This window comes from Schistocerca nitens, chromosome 2 (assembly GCF_023898315.1).
Source record: "Schistocerca nitens isolate TAMUIC-IGC-003100 chromosome 2, iqSchNite1.1, whole genome shotgun sequence".
NCBI classification, from domain to species: domain Eukaryota; kingdom Metazoa; phylum Arthropoda; class Insecta; order Orthoptera; family Acrididae; genus Schistocerca; species Schistocerca nitens.
In genome coordinates this window covers 449,692,361-449,710,272 of record NC_064615.1, presented here as the reverse complement: position 1 = coordinate 449,710,272, position 17,912 = coordinate 449,692,361, and the positions used below count along the sequence as shown (strand labels likewise).

The window sequence follows — 17,912 nt, the reverse complement described above, 5'->3', positions numbered from 1 at the left end:
TTAGTGGTTTGGGTCCTGGTTCTCGCTACTGCCAAGAAAGGGGAAATTTGACATTAATACGTATTCGCTCTTTTATGCAAACAATAAGCTGCACGACAGCGTTTAACACAGGGGTCCCAGTACAGTACACCAAGTTCTTCTGTTACAGAGTATGCATAGTGAGAATGTTAATACTGCAGGGGCGATTAACTGAAGCAGCCCTCCACAGTACTGTTTCTGCGAACGCTTGTCTACTTTATGGGAGAAAGACACAACGAAGCATTTTTGTTAGACTAGGAGTCAAATGAATTGGTATCTCGTATGCAGGGCCTGTCTGTTGAGACCGTTTCATCAGCAGCAGGACGGAGTGCCAGAGAAGAACATCTGGTCTTACCTGGTATCCAGCTTTAAAATATCAAAAATAATCAGTCCAAAGTAACATCCTCTGAAAACTCCTTCCCAATTGTGTTAAGTGTTTCAACCCTTGCTACGACAGAATATGCGAACCTCTGCAGTGCAAAAAAATGGTTCAAATGGCTCTGAGCACTATGGGACTCAACTGCTGAGGTCATTAGTCCCCTAGAACTTAGAACTAGTTAAACCTAACTAACCTAAGGACATCACACACATCCATGCCCGAGGCAGGATTCGAACCTGCGACCGTAGCGGTCTCGCGGTTCCAGACTGCAGCGCCTAGAACCGCACGGCCACTTCGGCCGGCCCCTCTGCAGTGCAGCTCGGCTCCTTTGAATCCAGTAGATAGTGTCCTTCATGAAACTTTCAGGAGTGTTTTAAATCAACGCGCATGTCAAAAGTCCTGTCTGGCTGGTATCGCGCTCCTCGACATACGATGTGGTTGGAAAGTAGGAGAGTGCAGAGATAGATCCCAACAGGATTCATCCACTGTTTGGATATCAATCTTCATCTGCAGCATTCAAGTCCAAGTAAAACTCCTCTGCATATCGGGTAGCTTGAACAAATGAGCGACAGCAACAGCAAGTTGAAAACCCGTAGCTAGAGCAACGAAATACCTCGCATAGTGGGTGGGACCTTCAGATATCACCTAGAATGTTTAATGTCGAGGGCACTGAATCGCACATGTGTCCAATATACGTTTTAGAACTGACTCAAACTTTTGAAATGGAACTTCTGTCGCTCGTTCTGAAGAACATTAAATGAGCTGTGTTTGGTGTACGAGATTAATTTCTTTTTCTGTCCATTTTATTTAATTTATTTATTTTCTCGGGACTGATGGAGTCAAAGCGGCGCGATTTTTGAGCGAGACTCTAATTATATGTATCACCGATTATGGCTAAAAACAATCATGTAAACTATAACTCTACGATAGATATATGTAACACATAAAGCCAAAGGCTCTACACCACTATTAGAAATTCCTGTCCAGAATAAAAGGAATATGTACACCGATACGTTTCAATTTAAGTTTCAATTCATATTTATTAGTCATATATCCAAGTTCTGGCTGCAGAATAATGCACACTTGTTGTGCAAGAGATAAAGAAGCGATACTGAGGTACAGATATGTTTCTTCTCAAGTGTATTCTGAGTGAAAACAACAGTTCGTATTGAGTGAAGTTAGATCGTAAACGATAAACTTCATCAGGGACACGCAGAGTTAGAATTTGGAAACGCTTGTATAAGCGTGCACAAGAAATATGTGAGGTGATACTCACTTAAAAATGTGACATGGTACACAACAGAGAGACAATAAACGAAGTGTTCAAGCATTAGTTTCTGAGTTTTAGTAGCTATAGCGATTATTCTTATACTGAATACAAATGAATTCAGTTTCGCCACAAAATTCTCGATATAATACCCTCAAGGAAATTTTTCATTTGTCATCGGTACTAAGATAAATAATATTCGCTTTCGCTGACAGTAAGTGTATTGAAGCAATAAACTGCCCCACTTTTAGCAGAGTTCTTTCCACTAACTATGTACAGTGAGCTTTATTGCAGTTGAGGGACAAACTATAAACTGCAACCCAAGAGCTGTTACTCACTGGCGTATTCGTAATTTTTTTTTTTTTCGCTGAACGACTCGTCTTTCGCAATCATGCATGTGTTATCTGCAAAAACAATCGCTTTATTAATCATCTTGTCATGTTTAGTGGCAATTCATTAATGTATATTTAAGAATTAACCGTAATGTCCCCTTCATAGCTTAGAGGTCAGTGCGTTTGACTGCCAAGTGGAGGACCGGGGTTCAGTTCCTGGTACTAGTAGGAAATTTTCCTTGGCGCACGTTCAGCCTTGTAAAGCCAACTGAGTAGCTACTTAAGTTGGGAACAGTGGCTAAAAATGTCTGGAAAATGGACACCGGCCGGGAAAGTGATGTGCTGATACCATCGCCCTTAATACCACAGGCGAATCATGCGATATAGCAGAAGATACTACGGGCATGATCGGCATCGCGTGGTCCTCTGGGCATGATCTGGAGTTCAATTCCTGATTTATATCATCCAAAACGCTATGACCACTGCTCACGGAGAGGGTAAATGTCGCCTGGTGATGATGTGGGCGTGTGACGTCGTTAGGAAAGCATATAAGCCCAGCACAAACGAATGTGAAATCATTCTAGTGTCGACATGGGACACGAATGCGGAAATCCAGTGACATAATCGACTTTGACAAAGAGCAGATTGCTTTGCCCCGGTGGCTGAGAGCAAGCATGTCGGAAACGGCGTAGATAGCCTCGAAAATAGTGGTTTAAGGACGCTGAAACCACGAGTCGGTGGCCAGATGTTTGTTGTTCAAACACGTTATCAGAATGTCGTGGTCTGAGGTTCGTCAGCTCAGTAAAACAGGATAGATAGCGATCTATGGTAAGTCTGACAGAAACGTACACCGCTAGTGCAGGTACATTTCTGAGCATACCGTTCGGCGCACAGTATTGAACTTGGAGCTCTACGGCAGACGATGTCTACGTGTCGGCGTATTGACCCCACGACATCGTCAGTAACCACTGCATTAGGCGTGCAGTCTTCTAAATGGGACCGTACGTCAATGGAAACGTGTCCCATGGCCGGATGAATCGCCTGTGGTCGATGGTGGTGTCTGGAATAGGTCAACATCCAGGCGAAAGGCTGCTGGTATCATGAACCGTGCCCTTTGGGGCAATATTATGCTACGGGACCTGTGGTAGTAACCGCGAAAGCGTAATGATAGCTGTGTACTACATGAACGTTATTGTGGATTACCGGCACTCCTTGAAGCTTGATGGCTTCCCCAGCGAAGCTGGCATAGTCTAGCAGGAGAACTGACCATACTACGAGGTCAGAATCGATCTACAGTGGTTTCAGGAGCGTGATACTGAGTACACGTTAACGTCTTGGGCACTAAATTCGCCCATTTCAGCCCTATGGAACATACCCGGGACACTATCGCGCATCAGGTTCGCACCCATATACCGCTGGCCCGAATTTGCGGGAATCGTGTGACATGTTCGTAGTCATTTTGTACCAGATACTACGAAAACTATGAAGGGCTTGTAGAATTCATGGCACTCAGGGTCGCTGATGTATTACATTCTAAATGTGGACGTATCCGCAATTAAGCAGTTGGTCATTACACCGCGTTTCTCTCCTAAGAGTGATCACGCACATTTTCTCAGGTGTTTCAGTAAATATTTGGAGTTTCGTTTATGTATTGTGTAACCGGAGTCAATCCAAACAAATACACTTCATCACGTACTTCATACGACGCCCATAGTCGACGAAAAGCGAATACATATAAAGAAAGATTCTTTATCATTTAGCTAAAATATTGCAGGTCAGCAACTGGAAGCAGTTAATTCCATAAATTATCTGGGAGTAGGCATTAGGAGTGATTTAAAATGGAATGATCATATAAAGAGGATCGTCGGTAAAGCAGATGCCAGACTGAGATTCATTGGACGAATTCTAAGGAAATGCAATCCGAAAACAAAGGAAGTTGGTTACAGTACACTTGTTCGCCCACTGCTTGAATATTGCTCACCAGTGTGGGATCCGTACCAGATAGGGTTGATAGAAGAGATAGAGAAGATCCAACGGAGAGCAGCGCAGTTCGCTACAGGATCATTTAGTAATCGCGAAATCGTTACGGAGATGATAAACTCCAGTGGAAGGCTCTGCAGGAGAGACGCTCAGTAGCTCGGTATGGGCTTTTGTTGATGTTTCGAGAACATACCTTCACCGAGGAGTCAAGCAGTATATTGCTCCCTCCTACATATATCTCGCGAAGCGACCATGAGGATAAAATCAGAGAGATTAGAGCCCACACAGAGGCATACCGAAAATCTTTCTTTCCACGAACAATACGAGACTGGAATAGAAGGGAGAACCGATAGAGGTACTCGAAGTACCCTCCGCCACACACAGTCAGGTGGCTTGCGGAGTATGGATGGAGATGTAGATGTAGAAAGCGTCGGATTGTTTCCCTTTATAAACAAAATGACTTTTAAATTTGAATTTTACGTGCACATGCGATAGAGCACCCCTAGATTAGTCTAGAGGGATATTTGTTTTATTGATGTGTGTTAACAGGAACAGTAAAACTGGAAGAATAAACAAGTCCAGCAGCGACTCAGTAGCGCCGCATGCTTGGCAGTGGCTGCCATCGCAGGCCAGGGCACTCCTGTCGCTGCTGAAGTGCTGGGGTACCACCTAATGTCGTGTCGGCCATCCTTTTGCCCGGCGTAGTGCAGCAATCCGACGTGGCATGGAGTCAACAAGTCGTTGGAAGTTCCTACAGAAATATTGAGACATACTCCCTCTACAGCCGTCCATAATTGCTAAAGTGTTGTCAGTATAGGATGCTGTGCACGAACTGACCTCTCTATTATGGCCCACAAGTGTTCGATGGTATTCATATAGGGCGATCTGGCTGGCCATTCGCTCGAACTGTCCGTAATGTTCTTCAAACCAATAGCGAAAAATTGTGGCCTGGTCGAACGACATCATTGTTTCAGAACGTGAAGTCCATGAATGGCTACAAATGTTCTCCGAGTAGCCGAACGTAACCTTCTCCAGTCAACAATCGGTTCAGTTGGAGTAGGCGACCCAGCCCATTGCATGTAAACACAGCGCACGCCGTTATGGTGTCATCATCAACTTTCACAGCGGTTTGTTGACAACTTAGCTCCATGGCTTCGTGGTTTTTGTACAACACTGGACCCTAGTAACAGCTCTTACCAGATGAAATTGGGACTCATCTGACTGGGTCACGTTTTTCAGTCCAACTGATGTAGTCACAAGCCCAGCAGAGGGGCGGCACCCGAAGTCGATGTTGTTATCCTGAAGGAAGTCATTCACAAGATGTGCACGACGGGGGCGCAAATTGTCGTCCATGAAGACGAATGCCTCGCCAATATGCTGTCGATATGGTCGCACTATCAAAAATGGTTCAAATGGCTCTGAGAACTATGGGACGTAACATCTTAGGTCATCAGTCCCCTAGAACTTAGAACTACTTAAACCTAAATAACCTAAGGACATCACACACATCCATGCCCGAGGCAGGATTCGAACCTGCGACCGTAGCAGTCCCACGGTTCCGGACTGCAGCGCCTAGAACCGCAAGACCACCGCGGCCGGCTGTTGCACTATCGGTCGGAGGATGCCATTCACGTATCGTACAGCCGACACGGCGCCTTCCATGACCACCAGCAGTGTACGTCGACCCCATATGATGCCACCCCAAAACAGCAGGGCATCTCCGAGTTGGTGCACTCGCTGGACAATGTGTCCAAGGCGTTCAGTCTGTCTGGATTGTCTCCAAACACGTCTCCAACTATTGGATGGTTGAAGGCACAGGCGACACTCATCGGTGAAGAGAAAGTGATGCCAATCCTGAGCGGTCCATTCGACATGTTGTTGGGCCCATCTGTACCGCGCTGCATGGTGTCGTGGTTGCAAAGATGGACCTCGCCATCGAAGTCAGGAGTGAAGTTGCGCATCATGCAGCCTATTGCGCACAGTTTGAGTCGTAATACGACGTCCTGTGGCTGCACGAAAAGCATTATTCAGCGTGTTGGCGTTGCTGTCAGGGTTCCTCCGAGCCAAAATCTTTAGGCAGCGGTAATCCACTGCAGTAGTAGCCCTTGGGTGGCCTGAGCGAGCCATGTCATCGACAGTTCCTGTCTCTCCGTATCCCCTCCATGTCCGAAAAACAGCACTTTGGTTCACTTTGAGACGCCTGGACACTTCCCTTCAAATGTTTCAAATGGCTCTGAGCACTATGGGACTTAACTTCTGAGGTCATCAGTCCCCTAGAACTTAGAACTACTTAAACCTATCTAACCTAAGGACATCACACACATCCATGCCCGAGGCAGGATTCGAACCTGCGACCGTAGCGGTCGCGTGGTTCCAGACTGTAGTGCCTAGAACCGCTCGGCCATTTCGGCCGGCGACACTTCCCTTGTTGAGAGCGCTTCCTATCACAGAGTAACAATGCGGACGCGATCGAACCTCGGTATTGACCATCTAGGCATGGTTGAACTGCAGACAGCACGAGCTGTGTGCATAGTTTTCACCAGCATGAACGTACGGCAGGGACTTAGGAAACCAATAATATGCGAAATTTTAAAACGTAAACAAATACTATTTTCAGCGCAAACTTGTGTATCCTTTAAATGGACATCCCCTATTATTTCGTATGCAATCAATAGCATGAAAAATCACAAAAACAATGGCGTTGGTTGAATCGCAATACGTCAATTACATCCCGAGAAATTGCGAAGCGAAGTTGACGCTTGAAGTAAATGAAGCGCACTGCTAGCGCACGTCCTGACACTCAAGCGTGCACTTCACACTGCCTGTGTCAGGGGCCCACACAATGGGAAAGTATTCACAATCCACAAAAATAAACAAGTAACGCGTTCAACGCAAAGTTACGTTTTTCAAATTGCAAATGCATGTTTATTTTAGCGAAATGACAACTAGAACTACAATTAGAGATAACACACTTGAATCCACTTTGCTGAACACATTTACTGGTGCCCTGTTGCCCACAGAAACTGTATTGTTGTGCATTACATCCAGAATAGAAAATACGCCCATATCTTAACCAATGAAACAGCGGCACGTCAACATATGTTCGAAATGCCGTCCGTTTGCATCAATAGACGTTTGCAGACGGGTAACGAGACAGTATTGCACAGATTGTAGAGTTACTACAGATATTGCCGCACACGACGCAGTAATACGATGTTGCATATCCTCTACTGTCGTTGGGAGTTCTTGATACACTCTGTCTCTCAGTGGGCCCCAGAGAAAGAAGTCCAATGGCGTCAAGTCGGGGGACCGTGCTGGCCATCGCACAGTACCTCCCCGCCCCATCCATCTATTTGGAAATGTCGCATCTAGAACGTTTCTGGCAATTTTTGCATTGTGTGCGAGGCATCAATCGTGTTGGAACCACAGAGTTTCCAATCCTAGATCCTGCACGAGGAGCGTTAGTGTGTGTTGAAGAAATGATGCATATCGCTGTCCTTTCAATGTTCCAGGGTAAAAATAGGGACCTACAATACAGTTAACAATGATACCGCACCAAACATTGACACTCCACTGTCGCTGAAGAGCAACTTGGCGAATCCAATGGGGATTTTGCACGGACCAGTAGTACATGTTTCGCAGATTCACATTACCATGATTTGTAAATGAAGCCTCGGTCGTAAACAACGTATTACTTAGGAATACTGGATTACCTTGCAACTGCTGATGTGCAAAACAACCGAATGCAATGCGAGATTCAAAGTCAGTCCCGTACAGTTCTTGGTGCAGTGAGATATGGAACGGATGAAACCGATGCCGATGCAAGATTCTGCACACACTACTGTTGCTTATTCCTACACCTCGTGCAATTTCTCGTACACTCATCTGAGGATTGCGTGCTACAGCAGCCAGAACAGCAATGTCGTTTCCATTGCCAGTCGTTGGCGTTGTACGTCGACCTTTTGTGGGAGCCCGGCTTCCTGTTTCCGTGAGTGTCACAGCTGCGGTTGCATTTCTGTGACATTCGCCATAAATTAAAACCATATCTAGTTTTTCTTCATTACTGAAGGCCGGCATATCGACCAGATGACGGCAAATGTAACAAGCCACAAGAAAACAGGTTTTAATGTTGCAACCTATGTGACTTACGTTACAGTATGGGAGCTGTTCAGAAGACCAGATTAGGAGACACTTGTACACTGAAGGTAGAGCGTGCCGTGGTGATATTGGTATGCTTACGGCAGGATACAGGCGCCAGTGCAGGCAACCCCTGCTCTGAGCACAGTACTACATGCGATGCATTACGTCAGAAACTGTGACGCCGTTGCTATCCTTTATAAGCCACATATTTCAGAACTTATGAGGTTTAGAAACGCATAACCAAGTGTGTTACCACTAATTGCACCTTTAGTTATCATTTCGCAACAATAAACATTATGCGCAGGACATCCATCATTCTCATACCGCATTATTTGACACATCATAAGAGGTGGGCCGGTTCAAGTAAAGTACAGTTCAAGAAGGGGCTAAACTATGCCCTATTAGGAATGCCATCAGTGAAATATGGGCCAATGATGTGTTGTAATACAATACCACACCATACATTAACACTCCACTGACGTATTACGTCAATCACATCACAATTATCGGCAGCATGAGGTGCACGTTTGAGCGTCAGGACGTGCGCTAGCTGTGCGCTTCATTTATTTCAAGCGTCAACTTCGCTTCGCAATTTCATAATTGACGTATTGTGATGCAAGCGACGCCATTATTTTTATGATTTTTCATGTTATTGATTGAATACGAAATAATAAGGGGTGTCCATTTAAAAATATAGAAGTTTGTATTGAAAATAGTATGTGTTTGCGTTTTAAAATATTGCATAATATTTGGTTTCCTAAGCCTCTGGCGTACGTTCATGCCGGTGAAAACCGTTTTTGAAAATCTATTGTTATTCCAGAGATATTTGAGATGGCAGAGTTAGGTGAGACCTCTAGATGTATATAATGTTTTTTGCAAGTATGATGCGAGCACTGTTTCCATCAATGCTTGGGAAGAAATAGTAATACCCCTGTTGGTAGACTGTGATCACCGCATTGCCCGCCGGCGCCTGGCTCGGACAATGTGGCAGATGGCGTAACAGTTTTAAATTAGAAACAACTTAGCTAGTAGCAGTCCTGGAAAGAAGAGTGAGGAAGTGTGGTAGTTCGTGTAACCAAAAAAAAAACTCGTTAATACCGCCATTTGTCGATTAGTAGTGTGCGCCTCTGCGTTCTCTTGTATGAAAAAACTGTAGGTACTATCGTTAGTTGGTTAGTTGTCATTTCTGGCAAAAAAAGGGTTGTGGTATTATTCACATACCTATCATAAGTTATGGTTTGGTGGAAAAAGATCTGTGTTGTATTAACTACATACCGCTTTTCTGTTTTTACATTAAGCAGGGGTTTCTGATTTTCAGAATCTCAGCGTCGATGCTTCTGTGAGTTCAAATATCCCCATAAATTCAGCCATGCTTCATCAGAAAACACGGTGTTTGGGAGGTCCATTTCTCCATCATGCACGAACTGCAATGGCTGCAATGGCGAGTTGCAGTACTGAGATCGAGTAACAGCACCTGGTCGGTCGATGCTTTGTAATTTTTCTGTTCGACTCTGCACGCGGCTCTGTGACCAGATGCTAGTGTGAAGTATTTAGGGCTGCAACTGCTTCTTCGGATTTGTTTCCAGAACCGCTTTAGTTTATCCTCGATTAAAACTGACAATCTGTCTGCCACATTACCGTACCAACGCACTTGCAAAACACCCCCTACATGCAGAGTCCGCCTCCGCTGCTGTGTGCCCAGCGCAGCCGACTGCCATGCGGAGGACCCCGAGCTCAATTCCCCGTACTGGCAGGGATTTCTTCTTCGTGAGAGCGCTGGAACGGGCAGCAGGCAGCCTCGTGAGGCCAACTATGGACCTACTTGAACGAGTGGAAGCGGTTCCAAGGTCAAGGAAGCCGACAACGACTGGCAGAGTGGTGTGCTGACCACATGTCTCTCCGTATCACGTCAGATCTACATCAATCTATATACTCCGCAAGCCACCGTACGGTGTGTAGCGGAGGGTATCCAGTACCGCAGCTAGTCATTTTCTTTACTGTTCCACTCGCAAACAGAGCGAGGGAAAACCGCCTGTCTCTGTGCGTCCGTACAAGCCGTCATTTCTCGTATCTTATCATCGTGATCCTTACGCGAAATCTATGTTGGCGGCAGTAGAACCGTTCTGCACTCAGCTTCAAATGCTGGTTCTCCAAACTGTCTCAATAGTATTCGTCGAAAAGAGCGTCGTCTTCCCTCCAAGGATTCCCATTTGAGTTCTCAAAGCATCTCCATAACATCTGCGTGTTCTGCGAACCACCTGGTAAACAAATTTAGCAACCCGCCTTTGAATTCCTTCGATGTCCTTCTTTAAGCAGACGTGGTATTGATGCCAAACGCTGGCAAGAGTAGCTCACACTAGTGTCCTACCTGTAGTCTCGTTCACAGATGAACGACGGTTCCCCACAATTCTCCGAAGAAACGAAAGTTGACCATTCGCCTTCCCTACTAATTGTAAGACTCTCACCTGCTCGTTCCATTCCTTATAGCAAAGCTTTGCAACGTTGTGCCCAAACATTTAAACGACGTGACTGCGTCCAGCGGGACACTACTTAAGCTGTACTCGAACATTGTAGGTTTGTTTATCCTACTCATGCTGACATTTTTCTACATTTTCTACATTTAGAGCCACCTGCCATTCATTACACCAAGTAAAAATTTTCTCTAAGTCATCTTGTATCATCCTACTCAACTTCGACACGTTGCCGTTAACCACATCATCATCAGCAAACAACCGCAGATTTCTGGCCACCGTGTCCACCAGATCATTTAAGTGTATAAAAAATAATAGCAGCCCCGTCATACTTCCCTGGGGCACTCCTCTCTGATGAACACGCACCGTCGACGACAACATACTTGTGTCTATTACTCGAGTAGTCTTCTAACGCCTCACATATCTGAGCACCTATTCCATATGCTCGTATCTTCGCTAATGTCTGCAGTGGGGCACCGTGTGAAATGCTTTTCGGAAGCTGTTGCGCTTCATCCATAATACGCCGTATATCATGTCAAGGAAAGGCGATGCTTTCTAAAACCGTGCTGCTAATGGGGTAGAAGTTTTTCCCTCTCGAGAAAATTTAGTGCATTAGAACTCAGAATGTGGCCAAGGATTCTGCAGCAAGCCGATGTTAGGAATAATGGTCTGTAATATTGCGAGTCTGTTCTTTTGGTCTTCTTACATACACGAGTCACCTGTCCCTTTTTCCAGTCGCCTGGGACTTCGAGCTTGATGGGAGGTTTGCGATAAATGTAAGCTAAGTAAGGGCCGGTGCCGTAGAGTACTCTTCGCTAAACCGAATTGGGATTCTATCCGGACCTGGCGACTGCTTTTCAACCCTGAGTTGTTTCTCTACGATGACGCCATTCTCAGAGGCAGACACGGTGGTGGGCTGGGCCCTATTGGCCCTTCTAGGACCAGAACGCGTAACTTTATATGTAGGGGAAATCAGTGACTCAAGAACAGAACCCTGTGGTACTTCGCGACTATTCAGCTCCCAGGTCAAAAGGTGGAACTGCGAGTGGGGACGATACAAACCTTGAAACGCAGTTCGCGGACGGGCGGCTTGGCGTACGGGATGCCCTGGAAGGCGCAGTAGACGGCGCCCGAGGGCGCCCTGGCGCGCCGCCCCCGCAGCACGCCCTGCGCCGTGGTCACGGTGAGCGCCGCCCCCGCGCCGCCCAGCGAGCTGGCGCTGGCGCTGCGGCTGAGCGGCGGCCGGTCGTCGCCGGAGGCGCCGGAGGCGGTGCTGGCGCTGCGCTCCAGCCGGCGCGCCGCTGCCTCGCCGTTCACCGCCGCCTCCGCGAAGCTCCTCCTGTTGCCGCTCATGCTGCTCTCCGCCGTCTGCTCGCTCCACTGGCGCCGCGGTGCACCACCTGCGGCTCCGCCTTATCTGCTGGCTGCCGCGCGGTGTCCGCTAAACGGACCGTGATCGCGACACGGCAGCGGGTGTGGCGTCTAACGGGCGCTTATCTTTAATTTATCGTACCTATCTTGTTTGCGCTCCATATTAATTCCTCTATCTATATCCGTTCACCCCTACACGCTTTCAACCTTCGAGTCAACAGCGTGATACTTGTAAACATGCACACTGTGATGACTAAGCCGTATTGTATGCATTACCTGTAACGCAGCCGCCCAAAAAATATGTGTACGCTTGGGAATTCCAAACTGAAACACTACCTAGCAGAATATCATCACCCGGCAGCCGTAAACTGTAACCTTTTACTGATATTGTTTATTCTTTTCTTTGGTAGTCAAACCTTACAGAGTGAAATGCTTTTGCTACACAAAGATAAAAAAAAACCTATCGTTTCCTTACTAAACACTGAACAACATGACTAAGGAATACCAAAATGGAAGTGTCTATTCTTTCGGGGGACAATGGGATGATATTCACTCGAAAACGACAGGAAATCTGTCATTTATGGAAACCGTGACAGGAAAATTCAAGCCCCGAAACTTTCTGTGTTCCGTCAAGCCTTTAAAACTCTGGGAATCATAAAGAGCTAAGAATGTAATGGTTTTTCTTATAAAGAAGTAACTTGCACATTTTTGTAAAAACCTGACTATTTAACTGAAGGAGCAATGTGAAGCATCGAAAATCAGAGCGTTTCTCGGTGGGGACAGTGTGGCCGAACAGACGTTGGAGAAGGCGTCTGGACCGTAAGAAGTCAGAAGGTCGCCAGACTGGTTGCAACGTCACTCTTACGAGGAGAACACTGCAAGTGCCGTCATCCAGTTGCTCAGCAACTTCGCCCAGAGAAAAAAGGGTCAAAATAAGCGAACAAGTGTCTCAACCATTTCTCAGAAAACGTTTTCGAGGTAGTTTATATGCCTTTTAGCGCGTAATAAATGTAATCGTAGCGGTGGCGCCTTGGGTAGCGTCGCTTCAGATTTTTTGGCCCCATGTTCGAAATCTAGTTATTATTTTCTTTTAATTTTTGTTTTTCATTTATCTATCTATGTCTGTAGAAGACTCCTTTATGAACTTTTTACTACAGACTTAGCAGTGAACACAACTTACATGGATGTCTCAGTCAACTCCCAATACCGTGACAAGAAGACATACACTACGTGATCAGAAGTATCCGGACACCCCCAAGAACATACCTTTTTCATATTAGGTGCATTGTGCTGCCACCTGTTGCCAGGTACTTAATATCAGCGACCTCAGTAGTCATTAGACATCGCGAGAGAGCAGAATGGGGCGCTCCGCGGAGCTCACGCACTTCAACCGTGGTCAGGTGATTGGGTGTCACTTGTGTCATACGTCTGTACGCGAGATTTCCACACCCATAATCATCCCTAGGTCCAATGTTTCCGATGTGATAGTGAAGTGGAAACGTAAAGGAACACGTAGAGTACAAAAGCGAACAGGCCGACCTCGTCTGTTGATTGACAGAGACCGCCGATAGTTGAAGAGGGCCGTAATGTGGAATAGGCAGACGTCTATCCAGACCATCACACAGAAATTCCAGGCAGCATCAGGATCCACTGCAAGTACTATGACAGTTAGGCGGGAGGTGAGAAAATTTGGATTTCATGGTCGAACCTTTGCTCATAAGCCACATATCACGGCGCTAAATGCCAAACAACGCCTTACTTGGTGTAAGGAGCGTAAACATTGGACGATTTAACAGTGGAAAAATGTTGTGTGGAGTGACGAATCACGGTACACAACCTGGCGATCCGATGAGAGGGTGTCGGTACGGCGAATGCCCGGTGAACGTCATCTGCCATCGTGTGTAGTGCCAACAGTAAAATTCGGAGGCGGTGGTGTTACAGTGTAGTCGTGTTTCTCATGGAGGGGGCTTGCACCCCTTGTTGTTTTGCGTGGTACTATCACAGCACAGGCCTGCATTGATGTTTTAAGCACCTTCTTGCTTCCCACTGTTTAAGAGCAATTCTGGGATGGCGACTGCTTCTTTCAACACGGTCGAGTACCGGTTCATAATGCACGGCCTGTGCCGGAGTGGTTACACGACAATAACATCCCTGTAATGGACTGGCCTGCTCAGAGTCCTGACCTGAATTCTATAAAACACCTTTGGGATGTTTTGGAACGCCGACTTCGTGCGAGGCATCGCCGACCGACATCGATACCTCTCCTCAGTGCAGCACTCCATGAAGAATGAGCTGCCATTCCCAAAAAACCTTCCAGCACCTGATTGAACGTATGCCTGCGAGAGTGGAAGTTGTCATCAAGGCTAATGGTGGGCCAACATCATATTGAATTCCGGCATAACCGATGGAGGACGCCACGAACTTGTAAGTCATTTTCAGCCGGGTGTCCAGATACTTTTGATCACAATAGTAAACAAGTAAGTGTACTGAAACTCCCTGTAGCACTATGACCACCTAGACCTAGACCACTATGACCTAGAACTTTGTTTACTGCCTTATGTTTTGTTTGCTTAATTAACCCTTTAATCATGTAAAACAGTTCTGGAACACATAACTGTTTACAACATAATTATTAACAGCCTTTTTGGTTTTGAGTACATATTAAATATTAACCTCAGTACACAATATTTGCTGCGTTTTATTCTCATGTTAATTAGGTTCGACTTCTTCGGCGAAGTAGAATCTTGTCTTCCTGTGTCGTCTTCAGGGTTCCTGTAGGAAGTGTTATACTCAGTGATCGGGTTAATCGGGAGCAATAGTATGAATGTACGAAATTTTACTTTGCAATTAGTCAGCGTTATACACCAGAGCAAAAAATGGGGGCTAGAATGGTCGCAATAGAGACGAAGTGAGAATGATCACTGACGTGCATTTTTTCAGGGACAGAGTGTACAGTTCTATAACCTCGAGTGGTAGCAGCGACTATGAAGCACCAGCTGTTTATGGAGTATCGTCAATAACTTTTTGCCGTCAAGGCTTTTTTTTTTTTTTAGCCATCAATCTTCCGACTGGTTTGATGCGCTCCACAACATATTCCTCTCTTGTGCCAACGTTTTCATCCCAGAGTAGCAAACACAACCTACGCGCTCTTAACTCTGACCATTGCCTTCTCGTGATGTGATTGTACGGTTTCTAAAAATTTCATACCGATAAAGACATCTTTGGAGGTGTCGAAACCTTGGTCAGTGTACCAAACAGTTATTGGTTGTGTTGTGTGATTCCTATGTTACAGATTTCTCTAAGTCTACAAATGCTATAAACGTACTTTTGCCTTTCCTTAACCTATCTTCTACGAGAAGTCGTAGGTTAATATTGCTTTGCGTGTTCCATCATTTCTCCAGAATCCCACCTAATCTTCCCCGAGGTCAGCTTCTACCAGTTTTTCCATTCTTCTGTAAAGAATTCGTATTAGTATTTTGCAACCACTACTTGTGAAATTGATAGTCTGGCAATTTTCACACCTTTTAGCAACTCTATGTACTCCTTCCACCCTGCTGCTTTCCGTTCTTGTGAGGTAAATGCGACTTTATTTTGTCTTCTTTATCTTATATTTTTCATATTGATATACCGGTCTAGTTGGATTTTGGCACTAATACACATTACTGAGCAGTAGCTGGTTGCCCAGATTGAAAACGAAGTGCGTTCAAAAAGCACTATCTTGAACCCCAGTGATTATTATGACATTATCGGAAATTTGGAACTAAAACTGGATCAGATGCAGATGTTGCTTACAGGAAGCCACATCTTAAACATGCCACTAAACTTCCCTCTGCATGGTACTTTCAGTTCAAGTCTTCAAAATAATATTAATTAAAAAGAAAACACTAATACTGTTTAATGGGGACAATGCTATGAAACAGGCATAGGATGTGGTAAAAGTATCTGCACGAAGGGTAAATCCGGATGGGAGTAAAATCAGCAGACATACGTAAAGGTATCATGGTGAAACCAGAAAAAAATCCAAGATATAACAATCCTTTTACAGAACGACTATGAACTTTTATTCTACAAGAGTGCCTTGAAACAGCAATCTGGGGATGAACTGGATGAAGATTCTGATGTCGGAGAGGTACTGATGAGGCTGAAGAGCAGATCAGTATTTCAGTACAACGAAAAACCTGCCAAAGTCATAAGTATCACTTTTTTATTTACTCGATAAATACTTTCAGGCCGGGATTCATTTTCAAACTATTGTTACAGGTAGCCAAACGATATTTCCGAAAATGCGTAAACTGTGTCAAAAAATTATACGTATTGTAAAATGCAAACGAACAGTTACAGCGCAATAGTTACCTGTAAGTACTGTAACTGTTCGTCTGCGCATCATAATACACTGAAGACCCAAAGAAACTGGTACACCTACCCAATATCGTGTAGGTCCACCGCGAGCGCGCAGAAGTGCCGCAACACAACGTAGCATGGACTCGAGTAATGTCTGAGGTAGTGCTGGAGGGAATTGGCACCATGAATCCAGCAGGGCTGACCACAAATTCGTAATAGTACGAGAGGGTGGAGATTTCTGAACAGCACGTTGCAAGGCATCCCAGATATGCTCAATAATGTTCATGTCCGGAGGGTTGGTGACCAACGGAAGTGTTTAAACTCAAAAGAGTGTTCCTGGAGCCACTCTGTGTCAGTTCTGGACGTGTGGGTTCAAAATGGATCAAATGGCTCTGAGCACTAAGGGACTTAACATCTGAGGCCATCAGCCCCTAGAACTTAGAACTGCTTAAACCTAACTAACCTAAGGACATCACACACATCCATGCCCGACGCAGGATTCGTACCTTCGACCATAGCGGTCGCGCGGTTCCAGACTGAAGTTCCTAGAACCACTCGGCCACAGTGGCCGGCCTGAACGTGTGGGGTGTCGCATAGTCCTGCTGGAATTGCCCAAGTCCGTCGGAATGTACAATGGACATGGATAGATGTAGTTGATCAGACAGGATGCATACGTACGTGTCACATGTCAGAGTCATATCTAGACGTATCAGGGGTCCCATATCACCCCAACTGCACGCGCCCCACACCATTACAGAGCCTCCACCAGCTTCAACAGACCTCTGCTGGCATGCAGGGTCCATGGATTCACACCCATACACGTCCATCCGCTCTACACAATTTAAAACGAGATTCGTTCGACCAGGCAACATGTTTCCAGTCATCAGCAGTCCAACGTTGGTGTTGTCGGGCCCAGTCGAGGCGTAATGCTTTGTGTCGTGCCGTCATCGAGGGTACACAAGTGAGCTTTAGGCTCCGAAAGCCCATACCGATGATGTTTCGTTGAATGGTTCGCATGATGGCCCAGCATTGAAATCTCCAGCAATTTGCGGAAGAGTTGCACTTCTGTCACGTTGAAGGATTCTCTTCAGTCGTCGGTGCTCCCGTTGTTGCACTATCTTTTGCCGGCCGCAGTGATGTCAGAGATTTGATGTTTTACCCGATTTCTGATATTCACTATACACTCGTGAAATGGCCGTTCGGGAAAATCCTCACTTGATCGCTCGTGCGCGGACTTAACCCCACGTCCAAACTCACTTAAATCTTGATAACCTGCCATTGCACTCGTTGTACTCGTAGCAGCAGTAACCGATCTAACTAGTGTGCCAGACACTTGTTGTCTTATATAGGAGTTTCCGACCACAGTGCCGTATTCTGCCTGTTTATATATCTCTGTATTTGAATATGCATGCCTACATCAGTTTCTTTTGCGCTTCAGTGTATATATATACATTTTTGACATGGTTTTTGCATTTTCGGAAATACCATTTTGACTATCTAGTACAACAATTTAAAGAAAAGGGTCCCAGCCCAAAACTAGTCATCGAGAAAATAAAAAAAGTGATATTTCCGACCTTGACTGGTTTTTCGTTGTACTGATTAACCGACGTTGC

The 17,912-nt window shown here is 45.6% G+C and overlaps 1 protein-coding gene across 1 annotated transcript in view; it reads right to left on the bottom strand.

The window, feature by feature from the left end:
* LOC126235082 (juvenile hormone esterase-like) overlaps positions 1-11,940 on the bottom strand; it is a 92,803-nt gene extending 80,863 nt beyond the window's left edge. The window contains exon 1 of the mRNA XM_049943815.1: positions 11,650-11,940. Coding sequence (XP_049799772.1) covers positions 11,650-11,940 — 291 coding nt within the window. The remainder of the gene's footprint in view (positions 1-11,649) is intronic.
* Positions 11,941-17,912: the final 5,972 nt, after the last annotated feature.